Source organism: Corapipo altera, unplaced genomic scaffold, assembly GCF_003945725.1.
Source record: "Corapipo altera isolate COAL_440 unplaced genomic scaffold, ASM394572v1 326, whole genome shotgun sequence".
NCBI classification, from domain to species: domain Eukaryota; kingdom Metazoa; phylum Chordata; class Aves; order Passeriformes; family Pipridae; genus Corapipo; species Corapipo altera.
Window position 1 is genome coordinate 2,818,719 of NW_020884945.1, and position 20,849 is coordinate 2,839,567.

At 45.7% G+C, this 20,849-nt stretch overlaps 1 protein-coding gene across 3 annotated transcripts in view; it reads right to left on the minus strand.

Moving 5' to 3' along the window:
• Positions 1–4,694: 4,694 nt before the first annotated feature.
• LOC113956092 (vascular endothelial growth factor receptor kdr-like) overlaps positions 4,695–20,849 on the minus strand; it is a 133,989-nt gene continuing 117,834 nt past the window's right edge. For all 3 annotated transcript variants that reach the window (XM_027662282.1, XM_027662280.1, XM_027662279.1), the window contains 4 exons: positions 20,644–20,768; positions 20,323–20,401; positions 17,715–17,809; positions 4,695–9,950 (listed from right to left, as the gene is read on the minus strand). In XM_027662282.1, coding sequence (XP_027518083.1) covers positions 9,746–9,950; positions 17,715–17,809; positions 20,323–20,401; positions 20,644–20,768 — 504 coding nt within the window. In that variant the 3' untranslated portion in view covers positions 4,695–9,745. The remainder of the gene's footprint in view (positions 9,951–17,714; positions 17,810–20,322; positions 20,402–20,643; positions 20,769–20,849) is intronic.

Here is a 20,849-nt window from a genome sequence, read left to right on the forward strand (position 1 = left end):
CTCCACTCCACCCTCCTGTCCTTCCATGGGCTGTAAAGTCCTGTTACTCTTTCATCCTGACGGGTGTCAGGAGGGTGGGTGTTACTTGTTTCAGAAGGTTTGGGGAAAGGGAGGAAAGTAATTCTGTCCATCCCAGTGTTTCAACAGACAAGATTTAGGAGGCTCATTACCTTGATCCCCAAAGAAGGAGTTGGTAATTCTCACCCCCTTCCCCCTGCTCTCCTTGCCTTACCCCTGCTTGTCTTCGTGGCTCTGCTCTGTGCTGAGATGCCTTGTGACATTCTGGCTTGGGGCATAAACAGTGGAAGGCTGGATTTGAAAAATATACATGAATAAAAGGTCAAAACTCTCCGAAGAAATAATAAATTTCTTGGTGGTCTCTTTTTGTGTTGTTGGGGTATTTTTGTTGGTTTTGTTGGTTTTTTTTTTGTTTTGTTTTTTTTTTTTGGGGGGGAGGGGGAGGGTTGTTTTTTATTTTTTTTATTGTGCAGTTATGAAAAACAAATTAACCTTTGGGATTTTGAGGAATTCACTGTGACAATGGTCCAGGTTAAAAATAAACAGCTGCTGCTCCAAGAAGAGTGGCCAGAGATGCTGGGTTTATTCTGCTGGGCCTGAGGATCACTGCATGTTAGCGCTGGCTTTAAAAAGTCATGCTGATATTGCTCATCCTGGAAGGGCAGAAGGCACAGGCCCACACATGGCAGTTGCAGGGCTACTTTTTTCTTTTAGTTCAGTGGCAAAACAAGGACTTCATTATGCTCCTGGACTCTTTGATCCTACCTGCTGTCAGGCTTGAGCTTTTCTTTAACAATGCTACAGGGGAAGAAAGGAAGACAAGAGAAAAAAGCTAGAAATTGCAAAGTTTTCACAGTAACAACTATGAACAGAAACAATTGTGGAAAAAGGAGAAACTCATCATGTGTGACTCAGACAGGGAACAGAGGATTATTGATGGATGCCTGGTGCTCTTTTCCCCCACATGACCTCAGAGAAACAAAATTCCTGCTTCATTTGCAAAGGAGAAGACTCTTCTGAGGTTTTAAAAAACTTTCTATAATGATTTTAGAAATTTGATTTGATTTTGGAGACTTGCCCTTCCAGAGGATTTTGGTAAGAATGTGACTTGGAGAAATTCAGGGAAATGGGCAGTTCACAATGAATACAGTAGCCATGATTAGCTAATGTCTAATGTCACTATTTAGGTGTGATAAATGGATAAAGGATGGTAAGAGAGCACACTGAGCACTGTTTGTGATATGGCAAGTGAGGCAGAGTAGCATCAATAAGAAACAAAAGGCAGAAGGGTGTCTATGAAGCCATAAGATAAAATTGCCTGTGAGTTTTCTTAGAAAAGCCGACTTAGGCTTGTTTTTACACCAGAATAATGCCATTTGTTTTGTTTCACTTTTGGATGTGAGGGCAGTGTTGCCACATCTTTTGTTTTGATGCAGACAAAAAATCATTAGCTATTAGCAGACCTTCCATCATTCCCAGAGCTGAGCCGAGGCTCCAGGTGAGTCCCTGACCCCCTCCCTAACTGGGCAGTGACATTTGGAAAGGGCAGCCTGGGTGGGGATTTCACTGCATGGGCAAACAGGAGGGTGAAACAACGAGTCAGACTTGGCTGTTGGATATTTCAGGCTGGAAGGGACCTCAAGAGGTCTGCAGCCAAGCCTCCTGCACAGAGCAGGGGCTGAGGCTCTGGGCAGTCTGAGGTCAGTCCCAGCATTGAGGGTTTAGTCATTCCCGAGGGCAGGTTTTGTCCTTGCTGAATTTTATAAGGTTCCTGATGTCACTTAATATTTGAAAGATGTTTTTTCCCTTTGTTTGGATGGGTCAGATCCTCCTCGGAGTGAAATCACTGAACTGAGCAAACCACCTGTGTAGCTGCAGTTTGCCCTAGAAAGTATGTGAGAGAGAGACTTAATCCTGTAGTATCCTTACCACGGATTTAGACAAGAGTAGACATCTATTTCTACCCTTTCTAGGACAGGTAAAACCACACTTTGATCACCTGCATTAAAGGAAGACAAACAGCTGTGTTTGCCTATGTTGGGTTACTTGCATTACCTTTTTTTCAGAGCATGTTGTAACTTCTCATTTCAACTAAAGCTCCTCACGGGTGCTCCCGGGCCAGGGAGGGACTAACAGCACAACTCCCCCTCTTCATCTCCTCTGTGCTCAACACACACTCTGAAGAAAGATCTCAGCACCTCGAAGGTGAACAGCTTAAACCTCAGAGGGGTATTTCCGCTTTCCTGGGTGTTATCATATGTGAAGAAGTGGATTCAGACCCATGGTCAGGTGTAGGTCACGTCCTCAGACCAAGTGTCAGGAGTGGCAAACACAGAGGAAGAATATGGGAAGTTTTCTAATTTGTTTCATCACATTTGGTATTTGCTATTATGGCAACTTATATTTTGAAATACCCTTCAGTCCTGTTACTTTGGGATCACCAGCCCTGTCTCAAAGGCTCCTTAAGGAAATACAGACCAGGAGTATTCAGAACTCACATTCCTCTGCCCTTGGGGTTGGTGCAGACATGGAGTAAGTACTCCCTGAGTGCAGTGAGGAATGGAGCAGACCGGTCTCGCTTTGTGCATCAGTGCACATGGAGGGAGATGAAGTGAATCCCCACAGCTGTGATTCCCTGTGTTCTGGCTCCTGGGTCCCTGCAGAATTTGGAACAGAGCAGTTTCTCCTCTCCAACTTTCAATGCCTCAAACCCACTAGGCTGTGACAACAAATGGGCTCACCAGAACTGATAAAATAAGGGCTGGATTTATGGCCCTGGTAGGGCTTCATGTGCTCCCCATGCAGAGCCAGCTCATCCCAGTGCACTCAGAGGGGGATACTCCGTGTACCACTGCAACCAGCTGGAATTTCAGCCTTGGAATGTGTGCTGAGATCCCTGGAAAGCTGAGTGTAGGTTCTGAGCTGAAATTATTATCTGCTGCTCATGGCTTCACTGTGTACAAAGCACTGAAAAGTGCTTTCCACTCTTTCCAAGTATTTGCACTTTATAAATCCTTATAAGTCTGATTATGGGAGGAAGGAACGAGGACCTGACTGGAAATTAGCTGGATTCTCCTCTCACCTTTCTAATGTCACCACCACCGAATCTGCTTATTTCACTCCTAAATCTTTCTCTAGCCAGTCCCTATTTTCTCCTGGGATTTTTATCACCCAAACCACCAGGTTTCAATACTTTATACTGAGATTTTCTGATCTTGTCTCTCTACATGCTGCAGCTGTAAAAGCAAAAACATTTTACACTACATACAACAAAAGTTACACACCCTGGCCAAGACCTAAGAGCAAACCTCACATTTCTGGATTCCCAGTGATGGACTTTTTCCCCCCAAATTCTTTTCCATGCCATGCCATAGCAGCCTTACCTTCCACAAGTGTAACTCGAGTTGTAGGTGATTAATAATTCACATTTTGTGCTAAAAGCAAATCAGAGTTAATTTTGTATATTTTGTTTCCTCTCTTTAATACATTAGTTTACCCAGAAAGGCAGCTCTGCATTCAGAGTTCACAGTGACTCATGCCTTACATAAGGAACTAAAACATTTCATGGTTTACAGAGAAGAATGTTCTTGCTCATTATGGGGATGAAAGGAGATTGCTGCATTGCAAATGACATGTATAATTTAGACACTTATTTCTAGGACTATTTGGAACAGGGAATGAAGAGAAACTAAAATGTTTGAAGTGACTTGAGTGCTCCATAGTTTTTAATGTGACTAACAAAATACACAGCCCGGTAACTTTTAGGAATGTTAATGGAAGAATGGCTCTGAAACTCTAACACTTTTTTTTCTCTAATAACAGTATTTATTTTAAGCCACAAATAGAAACTGGTATTTATCAGTCTGGAAAAATCTGCAAAGATCTCATATTCTTTTCTGCTGGTTGTTATCGACTGTGCCACCAAAGTGGGAAGGGGAATGGGAAATAGGGTTCCAGAAAGACCAGGCAGCTGGGGAGGGAGTGGCAGCAGGTCTGCTGCTCTTGGATTGGGGAGGGGAGATTTTTTCCCCCTTGGCATTCTAAATATTAAACTTTCACTACAAAAGGAGAGCATGGAATATTCTGTATTCCAGCAGTGCAAAGTTTCTTCAAATGGGAATTTAATAACATCATCGTGGCTGTGCACTGGGAAATGTTTATTTAATTGTGTTCTTTTTAAAATATTATGGGTAGAGAAATCAAACATGATTTCTGGAGTTTTGAGTGTGAACAACCCCCAAATGCCCCCATGTTGTGCAGATTATCTGCACAGACTGGTGTACTGACATGCCTTGGTGCCTGTGGGTCATCTTTAGAATGCAGGATTCTGATTCTATTTTCTCTCTGAGCCCCATTTATTTCTTTATTTTAACAGTAACAGGTCAGCAGTGTCTGTGTTTCCTGAACTGTTCCTGGCAGCAGTTGCATTGGTGTTTTTCTCCAGCAAATTCCCATCATTTCCTGAGGTGTCTGAGTCTCCCACACAAGTGCAGTGGGCAGTTCCCTCTGAGCAGTGACAGTGTCCCAAGGTCTGTCCTAACTCTGGAACCCCTGTAGAAATATGTAGGCGATCTATGCCTTGTAAAAACCTTTCAAAACTTTTGCATTATTTATTTTTATTCTGTTTCAAGGACAACGCTCTTCAAACCAAGAGATGACACAAAGGAGCCCTGGGCTGTATAAATATAGAATCCTTTTTATTTTTTTGGTTAATAGATACAGTACAATTTTGACTACATAAGAAAGCGTTGTTTTCAGTGCATACATTCTTCAGACAGACAGGAACATGGCAGACAAACATTCCTTGTGGTTGGAGGATTACATGACACTTGGTTTATTCCTGTAAGTCCCAAGTTACTGGCTTTTCCCAGTTTTCTTTAGCTGCTTTGACAACTCAAGGTCTAAGGAGAAATGAATTGAGTAATAAGGATGTGCCAGCTCTGGTGGCACAGGAGGATTAGGCGGGAGAACAGGGCACTGCTCAGCACATCCCACACTGGTCTTCCTGCAACCACAGCACTCGTGGCACCACATCATATCCCACATGACCCAACCCAGCAAGATTTCTGTCCTATTTTAACAAAATATGGAAAGAAAAAATGTCAAACAAACCAACCAGTGCTTGGGCCAACCCCTGTACAGAGACTGACTCTGAGGGTCAAAGCCGAAACTCCTCTTGCACTTCCCTCGTGTGAGGTGGTGCTGGTGTCACAACTGCTGGGTTTCGTGATGTGGTGTAAACCCAGGACAGTGGATCCCAGGGTTTGGCCATTACACTTGCAAGAATTATTGCTCCTTTCTGAGTTTTCCATTCACTGTATGGTAAGAAAAAAATCCCAGGCTGATCCCTGCATACGACCCTGATCTCAGGTAACTCCTGCATTCAGGAGAACCCAACAGTGCTTTACCCTGTTCTGCAGCTATTTGGGGGTGCTGGTCCCTGCAAACAGCTCCTAATGGGAGACAGGGACCACAGCCCCCAGCCCACATCCCAGATCCAACCTGAAAATGAGACAGGACAGCACTCCAGTGGAGGATCCCTGGGGAGATCAGTCAGACCTTGACTGGTCAGCTCCAGGGTCCCATGGCCGCTGCCATCCCAGCAGGGTGTAAGGAGAGGAGTGCCTGGACACTCTGGGATACCCTTGGCCTTTGCCAGGCAGGGGACCAGGAGCAGGGTTGGTGTTGGTGGGACATCAAGCAGAGCAGTTTGGGCCTAAATGTGTTCACCTTCAGCTTTCAGTGGCTTCGTTCGAGACCATTACTCAGACTTTGGGTTTTTATCTGACCTTCCTTGATACCCCGAGCAGACACTGTGGGCTCACATCCTGGTTAGGACCCCTTTCTATGAGGATGACTTGGAAGAACCTTAAGAAACCTCACTGTTTGAGGAAATGACTCAGAGAACGATCAGATTCACACAGTCACCAACCTTCATTTTGCTCCAGACATCAATATTGAAAAATCAGTAGATAAAAAAAGCTTCTTCCATTCAGGGAAGGACACACAGAGGCTTCCAGACAAACTAAGACAAACTAGTTTTCCTTGGCTATATATTGAAAAAAATTCAATGTGAAAAAAGCTTACTCTAGATTATCTAGATCAGCCTCTGCAAGCACAGAACACCTGGGAAAGAGCAGAGTGAAATGATCCTATAGCTGACCTCACTGCAAAGGCAGAGCAAAGCAACCCAGAGGGCCTGGGAGAGCACATCCCAAGGAGCAGATGAAATAGAGAAAAGAGGGGACAGGAAAGCAGGCTGTTCCAAACCCCAGCCTGAACAATAACATGCAGCTGAAGGCACTTCTGCTTGGACATCCATGTGGCAGGGGATTGTTGGAGAGAAGACAACACAGTTCTGATGAGCTCTGAGCTCCTTTGCCCTCTTTCTCTGGGATTCCAAGAGCACAAATCCAGGAGTGAGCACCACCAGAGGAAACCAAGGTCCATGTTACTGCAGATACACTGAGCTCTGCCAGCCCAGACAAGGCAGGTAGCAGACAGGAGTGAGTGAGAATCCCTGAGAAGTCCAAAAATACAATAAACATCACATCATTTAAACAACTTGCCCCTTCTGACCCTCTGGCCACTACACCAGCCTTCAGTTAAAACAGAGGCACTGGAAACTCCTCACCTACAACAGGAGCCATGTGGCGACACTTCCAGGAATGAGATAAACCTGCCAAATTCCTCCGGATCCCTGTTTCCTAACTAAATAATGTGGAGAACAAATGAGAGGCAGAGACACTCCCATCCAAGAGAACTGCTCTGAAATAGCAGTGGTGGGGCACTGTAAACTGGAGCCTGGCCTGCAAGCGTTAGTGAAATGTTTAGTAACAATACTTAACTGTTATGTCTGGGTATCTCTTTCTCTTTGGACTAAAATGTTACACATTTTACCATATAAATGAATCACTATATTTGTTGCTACTGGGTACACTATATACATCGTTGGAAGAAAAGAACAATAATTAAATTAAGGGAGGAGAGAAAACGGACAAACAAAATATTAGTAAATAAAATAGAAGACATGTTCAATAATACTTTTCAGGCAATACTTTTGCTTGTTACATTTACTATAAGGAGGAAAAAAAATCTTCCACTCGAAATAAACACTGGAAACAGCTGCCCAAGTTCAGTCCCTTCACTGCCGGGGCTCTCGGAGGGGGACACAGCCGTCAGTCCTGCTCCAGGACGTGTTTGATCCTGCCACTGCAGAGGAGCCAGCAGATCTGGGGGGCTGTCAGTGCAAGCAGGGTTTTAAAAGATCCTCTGCTCTGTGTCACACCCTCCAGGTGATGCAGAAGGGCTGATGTGGTTCCTGAGAGCCACAAAGGACCTCCCCACGTTCCACGTGGATCCAAACAAGCTCCTCGCTCCTCTGGGCTCAGCAAGGTCACCAGAAACCCCGACAGTTCCTCCTTCAGATACTGAGAAGGTGACATAGTCCTCCCAGCAGTGCTTCCCATTCTTCATCACAAACAGGCAGGTTTTGCCCTACATGTGCTTATTTTAAAGTTTGCAAGTGAAGGTTTATAAACATCGTGTACTTACCCTGCAGTAACAAACACCTCACTGTGATGCCACCAACAGCTCAGCCACATGAACTGGCTGTACCTCCTTTTGTCTCATGAATAAATTATTTCCATAAGAAGTGGTTGATTACTTGATCAGAGCTGCAGATAATTAGCGTTTGATGAGAAACAGATCCAATGAGCTTTCTGGGGCTCATCAGATGAATTCCTTCCCAGTAGTTTCTTCTCTTATACAACCAGCTCTACTTAATACACAGGTGCTAAAATACAAAGCAGTGCAAAATGACCCCAAAGCAAGTAGAGCCCACCCCATCTGGCAGGTGCACTGTGAGCAGGGGGCTCCTGGGGGACTGCAGGTGATTTCCTTACTGCACTGACTGCAAGCCAAGGAGAAGGAGCAGAGCAGCTCCCCAGAGCCCACCCTTCAGGTGCCTGAGCGTTCACAGTTAACGTGGGTTGGGCTTTGGAGACTTGTTTTCCCCTTTGCTGATACCCGAGGCTTGTTTGTGATTCCTTCAGCATAGCCAATGTAACCACTCACCCAGCAAAGCTCCCTGGCTGCTGTGGGGGTGTTCAGCTGTCTTTGCCAAGGTAACAGAATCGTTTTGCAGGAGTTGGATTTTCCCCCTCTACTTTGACTCCTGAAGAAAAAGTCTTTTCTGCTGAAGAAGTCAAATCAAGGAAGAAAAGGGGAGGGTTGTGCAGACCTTGGAGGAAACTGCACAGGGAGCCATTTATAGCCCAGGTTTATAACTCAGGAGGTCACAGCCCTGACTGTCAATGAACATCTTTCTCATCCTTGCCTTTTCTCCTTGCAATCTGGAGACTTTTCCCTTCCTAAATTTTTAAGGTCAGCTCCGATTGTTACAGAGCAAGTGAAATGATAAGGATTAGCTGCAGGGTTTTGAAGGGGCAGTGAGCATGGGCAGGGTGTACAGGGGAGCTGGGCATGCAGGGGGTGTGCAGGGGACCTGCCCACAGGCAGCTTTGGGGCTGGGGGAAACGTGCTGTGAATTCCTCCCATGGCACAATTTGTGATCCCTTCAGTCCTGCTGCAACAGGATTACCACGAACCCAGGAAGGGCTCAGATGCAGACGGCACTGAATATCATACCAGTGTTTACCTTGGCAAGGCAGCCAGGGATAAATGTGTGGCACACAGACTTGCAGCTTAGCATGGGCTCATATTCCCAGGATCAAACTGTTGGGCATTTGCCACAGAATCCAAAGGAAATGGGTTTTTTTAGCTTCTTTTTAGTAACCAGCCTGTGTGCAGAAAGGAAACAAAGAAATGCTGCTGCCCTGCAGGTGCCTCAAGGAGTGTGTGTTTGTGTGTGACTCTCGTGCTCTCAGTGAGTGTTTTGTGCACATTCACACAAACATGTGCATGTGAGCTGGGAAATTCTGCTTAAGCTTAAGAAGGTTCATATTTAAGGCAGTGATTTGCCTTGCAATCACTACAGACGCATCTCCAGCAAGGCTCCCTATTGCATGGATGCTAAAAAACTGCTGTTTGAGCAAGGAGAAAGCCCGGGGAAGCAAATTTAAGCCCATTGTGTGCCCTGATGGCCCAAAAGACCAGCCTGCCTCCTGGTGCACGAGTACTACCAGCTTTCTCTGGGCCATACTGTTTTCAGGAGTGTATCTTGTGGGCAGTGGAAATTATTAAATTCAAATTGTAACAAAGGTATCTTGGATTTCAAAAATATTTCAGAAATATTTACAGGAGGCGAGATCCTAAGTTAAGAACAGTGCTTCAATGTTGGCTTTTCTCCAAACCCAAAGCATTGGTGTGTTTGGCTTCTGTTTATAACTGATCCCTTCCATCCTTGGACTAAGTAATTCCTAGGGCAGTAGCTTGAACCCTGTGTTCACAACTACCTTGACATGGCTCTTATGGAGTAAAAGGTGAAGGAAGGAACCTGTGGATCTGCAAATGCCAGTGAGCAGCCCCAGCCAGGAAGGAGTGGCAGAGTTGGGGGTTACAGCTCCTCCCTACAATTCTGATGGACAGAATGTTCATTTACTGCATGTGTGGCAATAGGCCTTTAAAGTTAACAGAGGAGATGCTCTTCAAATGTTTCTATTCACATCAGAACCATTGTCCTGTGAGATTTCCCTTCCATTCCATGCAGGCCTGGAGACACGAGAGGATGCAGCAGGGCTGGAGGTGCAGCCTGTGCCAGGGGTGGTTACACCGGGGGCGCCGAGTAGTGGATGACGGAGTTGTAGTCTGGGGGTGGGCTGTGGCATTCCAGGTTTGGATCCATGGGCAGCAGAACAGAGTCTTCCAGTGTGAAATCCATGGTGTCCTCTTCTACCTGCACTGCTGGCTGGTACTTGACAGCCTCATGGTCAGAGAGGATGGACTCCTTGCTCCTGCTGACAGCTCTCCTCCTGTGGGGAACAAACCACAGGATATATCCACCCTGTCTCATCAGCCTTGGTCTCTGTGTGCAGTTAATGGTCAAAATGGGTTTTGTTAAAAGTAAATATATAAATCATCTCAACTCTCCTTTGCAGCACCCTGTAAGACAGTGACAATCATACTCGTTGGATAAGGGAACTGAATTAGGTATTTTGAATAACTCAGTGTTTTAAAAGTAGCCTTAGGAGTAAATCCAGGAGCTGTGTTGCCCTGTCTTTTTATCTTACCACATTTCAGTTCTCTTAGTTATAACGGAACCTGTCCTATACATGCCACAATATTCTCTCTCATTGTTCTGACACAGGTCAGTAAAAATTTGACTTTTCTGAAAGCAGAACTGAAGGCTATGACTTTTCCTGAAGTATTATAAAGGGTGAAATACTGAGTAATCTCTGACAGACTGTAATTTAAAATGATACTGAAAGGAAGGGTGCATGTTGAACACAGTCTTGCAGTGCAGGGCTAAATCTCTCTTGCACTGCCCAGCCCTTCCCAATCCCTGGCGAAGGGCAGCACTGTGCAGAGTTCCAGCTTCTCCTCTGTGGCTGCTGCTGCTGGAGGGAGCAGCTTCCTCTCCTGCTGCCTTCCCTCATTACAGGGGATGGAGAGCAGCAACCTCCAGCACATGGAGCAACCTCAGTGTTAAAAGCAGGAGAAGCCTGGAGAGGATTTGTATCACAAGGTGCCCTTGAGGAACAGCAAGTGTTGTGGGGAGGAAAAAAGGTACTTTCTGTCACAGGCTGCCTTAAAAATAATGTTCTGCTAACCTTGTTTTTTTCCCCCTGAGCAATTCACTGGAAGAGGCCTGAATAACTTAGGGTTGGTTCTCAAAAGGATCCCAATATGAGAGTGGTTTTTAATCTTCTGCACTTTGCTCAGGACTCTTTAAGGTGCAGCTCTTTGGGATGAGCCTCAGTCACAGACCCATCACAGCATAAAGCTGCATTTTAACGACTGTAAACCAAACCTGAATAAGCAACAGTTCATCACAGAAGTGCAGAATTCAGTACACTTATTTTGCATGTCTGCATCTCCAGCTTTGTCTCTAAGAAGCGAATCCAGGAGCCCTGAGCTGTTGTAAGAGCCAGCCCACCGTGCCTTGCATGTCTAGGATGAACTTGGGTTCTGTGCAGTGCAAAGGCAGAGGTTACAGAGCAAAGCTGCTGTTCCTGTGCTTTCAGACCTACATAAGGCACTGAAACCAAACCTGTGGAGTAGCAAAGCAGAAATTCTAAAAGAAACAGGAACCCTGAGAACTCTGACAAAAATGCAGCACACTCTGCTTTCACAATCTAAGCTCTTCCTCTCTGTCCAGAGAAAAACCTGAGTGGAAACTTCTTATGTATCCCATACATTTGGCAGCTGTCCCTTCCTATACACACACAGCTTCTCTGCAGATAGATTCTTCCCTGGCCTGAGCACCTGAACCACAACTTTGCCTCACTGTTTATTCCTGTAACTCTCTTTTTGTTGCTCAGTTCTATTGACTCATGTGGGACAATTCCATGGATGCTTTGCCCTCCAATTTGCCAGGTATTAAAGCTGTCAGTGGAGCCTGAGAGAAGCCTGAAAGTATCTGTTTAACTTGGCCCTCAGCCTGCACATCTCGGAGTGCTGGGGGGAAAGAAAAGTTAGTAGGGTTTTGTTTGGCCACAATGGGAAACTTTCGGTCCCCTGTAGACTCTCAGCAAGTTTTGCTGGGTTTGTGCCCCTGTAGGTCAGGAGACTGGATATCTGGGAATAACCCAGCACTGGAATCGGGCTGGTGTTTGAAGGACTCTTCAGTGCTGACATCAATGTCTGCTCCAAAGACAGATAGCTGGGGAGTGAGGTCAGAAGCAGCTTTTGTCATTGGCTGTCTTAGACTAAAATGCAATTAACTTCCAAAACTATACCTTTCATCTAAATGCATTTCCTAGTTCAAGCTGTCCAAGGGCTTTACATTTTCGCCTTCAGTGCTCCTGTCCCTGACACTGTGTCTGCCCTGCTCGTGCTCAGCAGCAGAGGTGCCTATGCTGGGCTGTGTGTTGGGATGAGGGTGCAGCTCCTTTTCCATCTGTCCTTGGGAGATCCTTTGCTCCACAGGAACTGCCCCAGCACATAAGAGCTCAGCCTTGCTCTTGGGGTGGGCAGTGCCTGGTGCTCCAGAGGAAAGCAAAGCCCCTTTGTGCCCTGAGCCCACTGTACTGCCCTGTGTGAGACAGAGAAATCCTCCCTGAGCCCCACCAAGAAACAAGTTGTGACAGATCTGATTTGCTTCATCACACAATTACGCAGCTACAGAAGTTGGTAATGGGTATGTAATGAAATCACGTATTAAAAGCTAAGCTGGCCATTCTGTGGCTCAGTGCCTCTGCTGGGCTGGCACTGCACTGCCCAGAAGGGGTTTCCTCACTGCCTGTGCCTCTGATTCCCGAGTGCTACTCAAAGGTGATCAAATAGATGAGAAATCTGCTCAGAGCTGGGACTGTGCCAGCCCCGGCCAGTCCCGCCATGGCATAGTGCCGAGGATGAGGTGTGGAACACCAGGACATGGAGCTGGAACAGCTACCCACTGCCCCCAGCATGTGTTACACAGTGACCACCTGTGAACTGCTTTGCCCCTGCAGAACTCGTGTGGCCTGTGTGGGGCAGGGCAAGGGGCCAGAGGAGATCTGAACTTAGCCATTCCCTGACCCCAAACAGATTTGGTAACCTAAAGGGCCCTCTGTCACACTGGACACGTTTCTGTGGGGTGCTGGAGGGGGGGGGTGGTGTCACATGGAGGACATGCTGAGCTGCTCCAGCCTTGTTCCATGGGCTGAGACTGGAGCTGGCCAAGGCACAGCACTGGGCTCCTCTCTTTCAGAAAGATTCCTCCAAGCCAGGGAGGTTTCTGGGGCAGTACAGAAGTGATGACAGCTCTGGAGGAACCAATACTAGAAACTAAAAGAATGCAAAAGGGTATCAGCAAATCCCTAAGAGTGACAGGGGTAATTCCCAGCAAATCCTGCTGCATCCAGTCTGTATTTCCACAGGTCCCTCAGCCTGGTGCCATGTGGAGTCTATCAGGTGTAAAACCGACTGAGGAGGAGGAAGGCAGGGGTGGGAAGGCAGTACTGGGAGCTGAGGGGGGCTGTGCAGGCAGAGCTGTGCAGGTAGGGCTGTGCAGGCAGGGCTGTGCAGGCAGCCCAAGCACCCTGAGCCCATCTGGGTGGGCACGAACATGTGGGGTGGCTGTGGCTGTGCCCCTGGGTCAGCCCCAACTAGGAGCCTGGGCAAGGGCACTGCAGGGGGAATTAGAGCCATTAACAGCTCCCCTTTTCCTGGGCTCTGCCAGGTCTCCTGCTACAGATGAAGCTGAAAACAGTACGAATTACATGTAGAAAAAGTTAGTCTGAATATTAAGTAATGTTTCACAAACTTTTTCGGAGTTTCCTGAAGGTACCAAAGTTGTTTAGAGGATACCACAGAGGATAATCCTGCAATAGTCAGAGGGCCTAAATGACCTACTGAGGCTTTTTCTTCCTTCTGTGGGAACCAGAGATTTTGGTTAGAGGTAGAAAAATCCGGAAAGCATCAAAGAGCTGGGAAATCATTACTGGAGCTGTTTATTTTATGTGAGAGGGAGTCAGTTGCTATTAGTCTAAATTTTGGGGTCAATGACTTGAAGAGGAGCCTGGAGAAAGAGAGATGACTGAGAGAAAAATCCCCCTGTGAAGGGAGGGCCTCCAGCACCAAGAGCAGAATTTCCTCAAGTGCTGTGGAGCAGCTCTTACTGCTTTACCATAAGAAGTCCAAATATCTTGCCCTCACTGTGAAAAACTAATAGATTTTTGTGTCCATGTAGGAATTCTGGCTGTGTGTTTATGGAAAGATCAGAAATTGGGCTGATTGTTGCCAAGTAGAGCCATTTGTCTCATGATCACACCTCTTAAAAACAGGTAGGAGCCTCAGGGCTTTGAAGGAGCTTTCACAGGTGTCTAATGAGGCACAGAGTAAGAGTGACTATTTTTTTAAATTATTTTAATTTTTCTGCAATTAAAGAAATAAAAGGCTTATTTTTCCTTCTGGTAGTTATGACTGATTCACAGTTTGCTTTGATACATTTTAGACTGAGTGCTGTGCAGTAGGAATTTCATCCTGGGTTCCCCTCTGGCACTATCAGTACATCAGGACTGTGCTGGCACATAGAGCTCAAGGGATTGGGATCAGGAAGTTGTTGTTTTCAACACCTCTAGAAAAAAAGTACAGGTAACATAAAATTTTCACAGGCCAAAGCCACCCAGTCCTTTAGTCTGTGTCCCCTCCTGCGTGGCCAAGCTGCCCAGATGTCCCAGCACCCTAAAAGCACCACAGTCAAACCCAGACTGGGGACCACAACCTTGCACAATTCTCTTCTTAGTCTTTGCTGCTTTAAGTATAATCTTGGGGAAAAAAAAGGGGCTTGCAAAACTCCTGAGCAGCTACTCATTCATCTGGAGAGCTACGGCCAGGTCACAGTGCAAGGGGCAGGACAAGTATATTTATTATCTCAACATCACAGAAGAAAACTCTTCTGGAACTACGTTCTGCCATGAAGCAGAGATGGTTCCTGCCTCATTCTCTGAGCATCAAAAGGATTCCAGCAGGTAGGTTGAATTTTTGGGGTGCACCTTGTGTTTGGACATGAGTGCCTGATGCTCCAGAGCAAACCCCATCCATTTCAATAGTATTGACTTGCCTTAGGCTCAGTTTGGCTTTGGCAAAGACAGTGATGGGCTCTGGGTGCAGCATAAAGAGCCCAGAGAGGTTCAGCTGAGCCTCAGCCCACTGGTGCTATGGGCCTTGGGCAGAACCAGATCAGCAGTGTCAGAGCAGCTGAGGAGAACTGGAGTTGGGGGGATGGGACAACTGAGCAGATATCAAACCTTTTATAATTTTAAACAATAACTTGATTATAGAGTCTCTGGGAGAATTTCAAAGCAGTGCTCAGCTGCAGCCTGTTAATATTATGAGCTGAGAGTCATCCCAGCATTAAATCCCTCTGTGGTCTCTGTGCTTCCCTGAATGCTGGCTCCCTTATCCCAGTCAGTCTTTGTCTCTCACTGCAGCTACTGCTCTGACTTTCTACTTCAACTATAAAATGCTCAGAAATGGTTAGTCTGGCCTAAAAGCGGTCCTGGGCCCAGAGTATCAGATTCATCTTCAATAAACTCTTGACACTGACACTACATAGTGTGTACTGTTGGCAAGTTTTACACTCCACAGAGGAATGAATGCAGGATAAATAAACAGCAAGATTTTGGCAAAAATAATAAATGCAGCCACCCTGGTTTAGAAAACATGCTCAGCCTTTGAACAGTTTTAGAAAAGAAAGACTTTGAAAAGGATCCAGGGTAAATGTTTTTGATAGAGACAGATACACAATTAACAAGGGTGACTTTATCTCCCCTGTTAAACCCACATCCCTTCTGACCTCTCCAGACTGTTCTAAATGCTTTGGAGGCTTGTTTCCCAAGTTCTCAGTGCAGGAGCACCCAGGGGTGTCCTGTCCTCAAACGAGAGGGCACTGGAGTGCTCTGCACTATGTTCCAGTTGTTATCTGTGCCAATGACAGTCTGCCAGAGTGAAAAAAAAAGGACAAAGAAGCTGACAAAATCACTGTCTCAGCTGGACCTCAAGCACTTGGTGAAGGATGTGGCCAAGAAAAACCATACCTCTGTCCATCCATCCCATGGGAATTAGGGCCCTGGGAATGAGGGGACAACAAACAGCTGCTGCAGGGTTTGCTGGCACAGCAGCTCCTTGGAATGGTCTCCCAGGGCCTGGCTGGCACACAAAGGATCAGGTATCTCATGCAGAATGGAATCCCTATGGAAGTGTGGGCTGGAAATGGGGAGAACCCAGCTGGAGGGGGTCACTGACCCCCACAGGGCCATGGCACTTCCCATTCACTCCCAGTGGGCCTGACAGCTGTTCAGGTTTTCCTGGAAATCTCTACAGAGCAGGTTGTTTTGGAATTCTGGTGTTTTTCTATACCTTGCTGGACGTTGATTTTCCTGAATTTCAGCAGAAAGCCTGGAAGGGGCAGAGAGAGAACCTGCCTTTGCCAACTCTTCATCCAAGTGGGAGATACGCAGCAGAGAGCAGCAGTCAGAGGTGACTGACAGGAATCTTTAAAAGGATAAACTGTCTCAGGGAGGCTATTTGTGCGTGTATGTGTTGGATTTGTGTCAATGTGGCATCATGCAGAAAAAGGAGGTAAATCAGCCCAGGTAAAGCATCCCAGTAATGCAGCTCCTGACATTTGAGCTCCTGTTTTCAGAGCTGGTGCCATTTGGTCTCCATAGCAATGCCCTGCGCTGGCAGGAATCCTCTGCACAGCATCAAAACATGGAGCCAGATGCAGATCTCTGCTAATCCCACCAGGTACAGCCCTGCCACAGTGCTGGGACAGGGAAATGCTGCTGGACAACATTAGTCCTGAAGTCATACTCCTGTCCAGCAAAATCCAGAGCATTTGCATGCTCCCTGTTAGTGTTGTCTAGAATTCCTCATGTAAACTTCTCCCTTTTCCTCCTCTCCTGCCTCCAAACACCCAGGAACTTCTGGTTTTAAGGCAGCTCCTGCCTTCTGCTTTTCTCTCTGAGTGGGGCAGCCACTCCCTCCAAAACACTGGCACACTCTCCCCAACCACTCTCACAGGAACTCTCCCATAATATCCACAATTGCAGGAGGGGTTTTCTCATCTATAATTTCTCTTTAATGTAGAAAAGTGGTGACTTGGTGTAGAACAAGGAACTGCTCTGGTGGGAAAGGTCACTGAGTTTAAGACAGAGGAAACTAATCCAAATCTCATCAACAGATTTTCAGAGGAAACTCCAGGAAATTCAGTAAAAGTGTAATTAGCTCAATTAACTGAATAGACATGGAATTCTTTGCTACGGAATCATTTCTTTTTTTATATTTTGAAATTCTACCTGTTGACATTTTAATCAGTAAAATGGGTTACTATTGTCAGGAAAGTAGAGAAGGCCTGTTTCTCTACTAGGTCACCTCTCTGCCTGTGGGATTGTTACTGAAATGCAAAGAACTGGGAGCAAAAACCTAAATATCTGCTTTTATTTTTCTGTGATTGTACTGTGAAGGGATGAACATAAAGGGATAAACATAAATAACCTCTGTTTGTAAACCGGGCTTGAGAATAGAACTCCTGGGATCCTGGAGGTGGTGGGATCAAGGGAGTTCTCTGCAAGACTGTCTTCACTGTGGTGATAAAATAAACGTAGCAATCTGGTAAATGTACTTGCTTTGCAGTGCTTATGCTATCCTTTACTGTGCACACACCTCCCCAACTTCACTCATATCCCACCAGTTGCACAGGTTCCAGTCCCTCTGCGTGTCCAAATTAAATATACAATCTGGTATAATCATAAATGTTATTTTTTGAGTGAATAAATCAAGTTCTTCAAACTATGTTCCATCAGTGAAGGAGAACACTGGAAAAGCCCTCAAGAAACAGCTAAAATATGTATATTCTCAGCCTTTTTGCTCCTATCACTTGCCATTTGCAGAATGTTCTGCCCCTTGGTCTCCAAGTACAATAACCATGGTTTTTTGGTGATGGGGCTGAAATTCAGAGTTGCAACTCCTTTTAGCTTGTTGGGACAGTCCAGCAGTTTCCCTTTTGGAGTCAGAAACAAAACTGCAAATTTCAGAAGCCTTTTCTGAATGGAAGACTGCCTTTAAAAAGAGATGCCCTGAGTACTCACGCCAGAGCCATGATCCCGTAGGGCCAGGAACGGATTTCCAACCTCTTGGGGCTTTTGATCTCCTCTGACGTCAGCACCATCCCACTGTCTGACTCCTGAGGGGAAAAGGAAGGAACACCAGTGATAAACTGGGACCTGTGCACTGGGCCTGGTGCAGGGCCCACCAATCCTTCAGAATATTCCCTTCTCAGGGCCTGTGTTATCAGTTTTTATCCTGTTAGATAGATTAGAGCTCTAATGCTGCTCTGGAGCCCCAGAACACTTCCCTTGTTTCTGTGATGCTGAAGCTTTTGTTCTGTATTTGGAAGGAGCAGCCTTAAAATGAAAAAATATCAAAAAATAATGTGACATTTTCCAATTTGAAATTGATATTAAGCATATGGGTACCATGTATGTGGGATGGAGGTACAAACAGACTGAATGCAGAGAGAATATATCCGGGAACTCTGGCTGGGTTCCTCCAAGAAAAAGCTCCCTAAATACCTCCTAAAAATACACTTTTAGGAACCCTGAAATTTGAAGGAAGTGGGAGTTCAGAAGCACTTTGCAAATCCAAGTGCTTTGCAAAGTTACAGAGCCTTTGGTTGTGGATTTTTTATGAGCCATCCAACAAAAGTGTCCTGGTTCCAGTTAAGGTTGAGGTTGTGGTTCTGCTGCACTGAAAGCTGAGCCTCCAGGTTGCAGTTCAGATCAATCTGTCCTTGTGCAAAGTGTTGTACAAGTTCTCAGACACCACAGTCCTCATTTTAAGGAATTTAAAAATATTAAATATTCTGGGGGGTTACTTTGCATTTGAAATCTTTTGTGATGCTGGACAGTTGCATGTCTGTGTGTTTGTCCAAACTGAGACAGCAAAAGACTCCAACATAGAAGTGAAACTCTAGTTAGTCTTATTTTACCAGTCAAACTAATTGGAATATAAAAAATAATCCCAGCAAACAACAAATAGCAAGCAAAAGCTTTTTTTATAAATACTTTGGGCATATATCAGTTGTTAATAAGATCAGTTTAGAAACTGGTTTCCAAAGTATAAAGTAAAATCCTAAATTAACGAGGTCTGTCAAAGCCTCAGTAGAACCCAGCTTGTCTCTGGTTTTTATCTGGACTGTTTCCCTTAGAACACATGGTCCAGGAGCAGTTTATCTGAGGGCTGCTCTGCATTTCCCTTACACTTGTCTGTTAAACCAATATCCACAGGGACTGCAGATAAGTGGCACAATTCCAGGAAGGTGTGGTAGAGCACTTGGAGAGATCCTGGGCAACTATTTGAAATAATGACCTAATGTCTCTTAATGTCATGATATTTAAGATAATTTTAGCAACACAAGTGCACTTAATTTGTCCAAGACCATAATTTGGCTTTAAAAGATCCTGACTGAAATACCACATTTATTTCTGATCTGATGATGTGTTATTACCCTTTTTTTAAACTTCTCCCTCTTCATGTAAGGACTTGCTTTAAAATGCCCTGAACAGGGAGCACTTGGGCAAGTGATGCTCGTGCTGGCAGCAGTAATCTCTCACTGATACTGGATGGGTGTAGGAAATGTCTTTGTGTGATTTAGAGGGACAGATTTTTATCCTGCAGGAGGAAAGAGGCAGAGCCTGAGAAATTTCTGAGCCTTCTAATCCCTGAGATGCAGTGATAAACAGACAGAAATTACAGCTGGCAAGATGTCAGGGAATAATGGGCCTCAGTTTGTGCTGACCAGAGAACAAGTGAGCAATGGACTCATCAAGGACATGAAATATGTCCAGGACAGGTTGGAGCTGGAGACTTGACCCTCCCTAAGGGGGCTGGCTCTGTTCAAGAGGGACTCTGAGTTGCTCCTCACCATCTGAGCCCTGCCCTCCTCCTCTGCCAGGTGCTCTCCTAGGGTTCCATGCTTCCCTCCTAAACTTTGATCCACTTCAGGCATCCCTGGAGCACAGAGACTCCTCCTTGGTGCACAGACCATGTCCCTGAGGCAGAGGGTGTGGGCAGCACAGGAGCTGCAGCCAGGGAGTACCTGAGCCATCCAGGGAATCCAGGAGCTGGTCTCTGATTTTTTTAAATATGGAAGGAAAAATAGAAAGAAAACCCCTCCAACCTGCAGTTTCAGAGGAAGCCAACAAGCAGAACCATCATTTTGAAACAAAACAAGCTTTTGTTTTCCCCTGGAGTGAAAATTAAACCCTTTAACACTCTCACTTTAACACTGTTCACTTTGTGTGACCAAGAGCAGGATCTTGAATCTTGGTCTTGTCTACCCAGAACTGAACACCCTCATCCCCACCAGTTATTGGCTGTCTCAAAAAGCCTTATTTAAATGAGCTGACACTTTCCTATAGTGGAAAAACATATTGAAATATGTAATATAAAGGCCCTTGGCCTGATCAAAGCCAGGGGAATCACACATGAGCTTCTCTTTAAATTATTTGTTAAGTAAAACACAGGTCCCTCTTAGTTGTCACACAGACCTGTGTGTGAGATGCCAGGGCCAAACCTTCTGCTTGATTTAAAGCTGTTTCTTACCAAATAGATTTCACAAGCTCTAATAAGTGTTTCTGGGGCTGGTGATGAGTGATCTGTGAACCTGGTGGGGAAGGAGGCAGTCACCTCACTTACCTCATGCATCACTTTCTCCTTTTCCACTGGCACCTCATCAAATGTCTTCACGCTCAGGGGTCTCTTCTTGCTGTTGTTACTGCAACAGTAAAGTGGAGGGGTCAGCCCAAGCAGATGCTGCAGCACTTGGTGGCTCAGTTGCACCCTGACCCAGCTCAGCCTCCTGGATCAATTTTCTTATTTCATCCTTTGTAACTAATAACCAAGACCCTGACAAATTTGTCTGACTATTTAACCAGCACTATTGAGAGAGGACATCAGACAGTGCCCAGCTCCAGGGAATTCTTCCCTCCCTCCCACTCCTGTCTCAATTTTCCCTACCCAGTTTCCACTGCACTCCAGCGATTCACTCCAGGGTTCAAGTTTTCTTCCACAGGGCAAGTTTTAGGATTGGATTCTCCATCGGGACTCAGGGTGATGTTCAGTGGAATATAGTCTTTACCATCCTAGATAATTAATAACAGGAAAGATCACAAAGCTGGTGAAGTTCATTTTGTGCTGCATCTCAGTGTAAGAGGCTCTGGTGT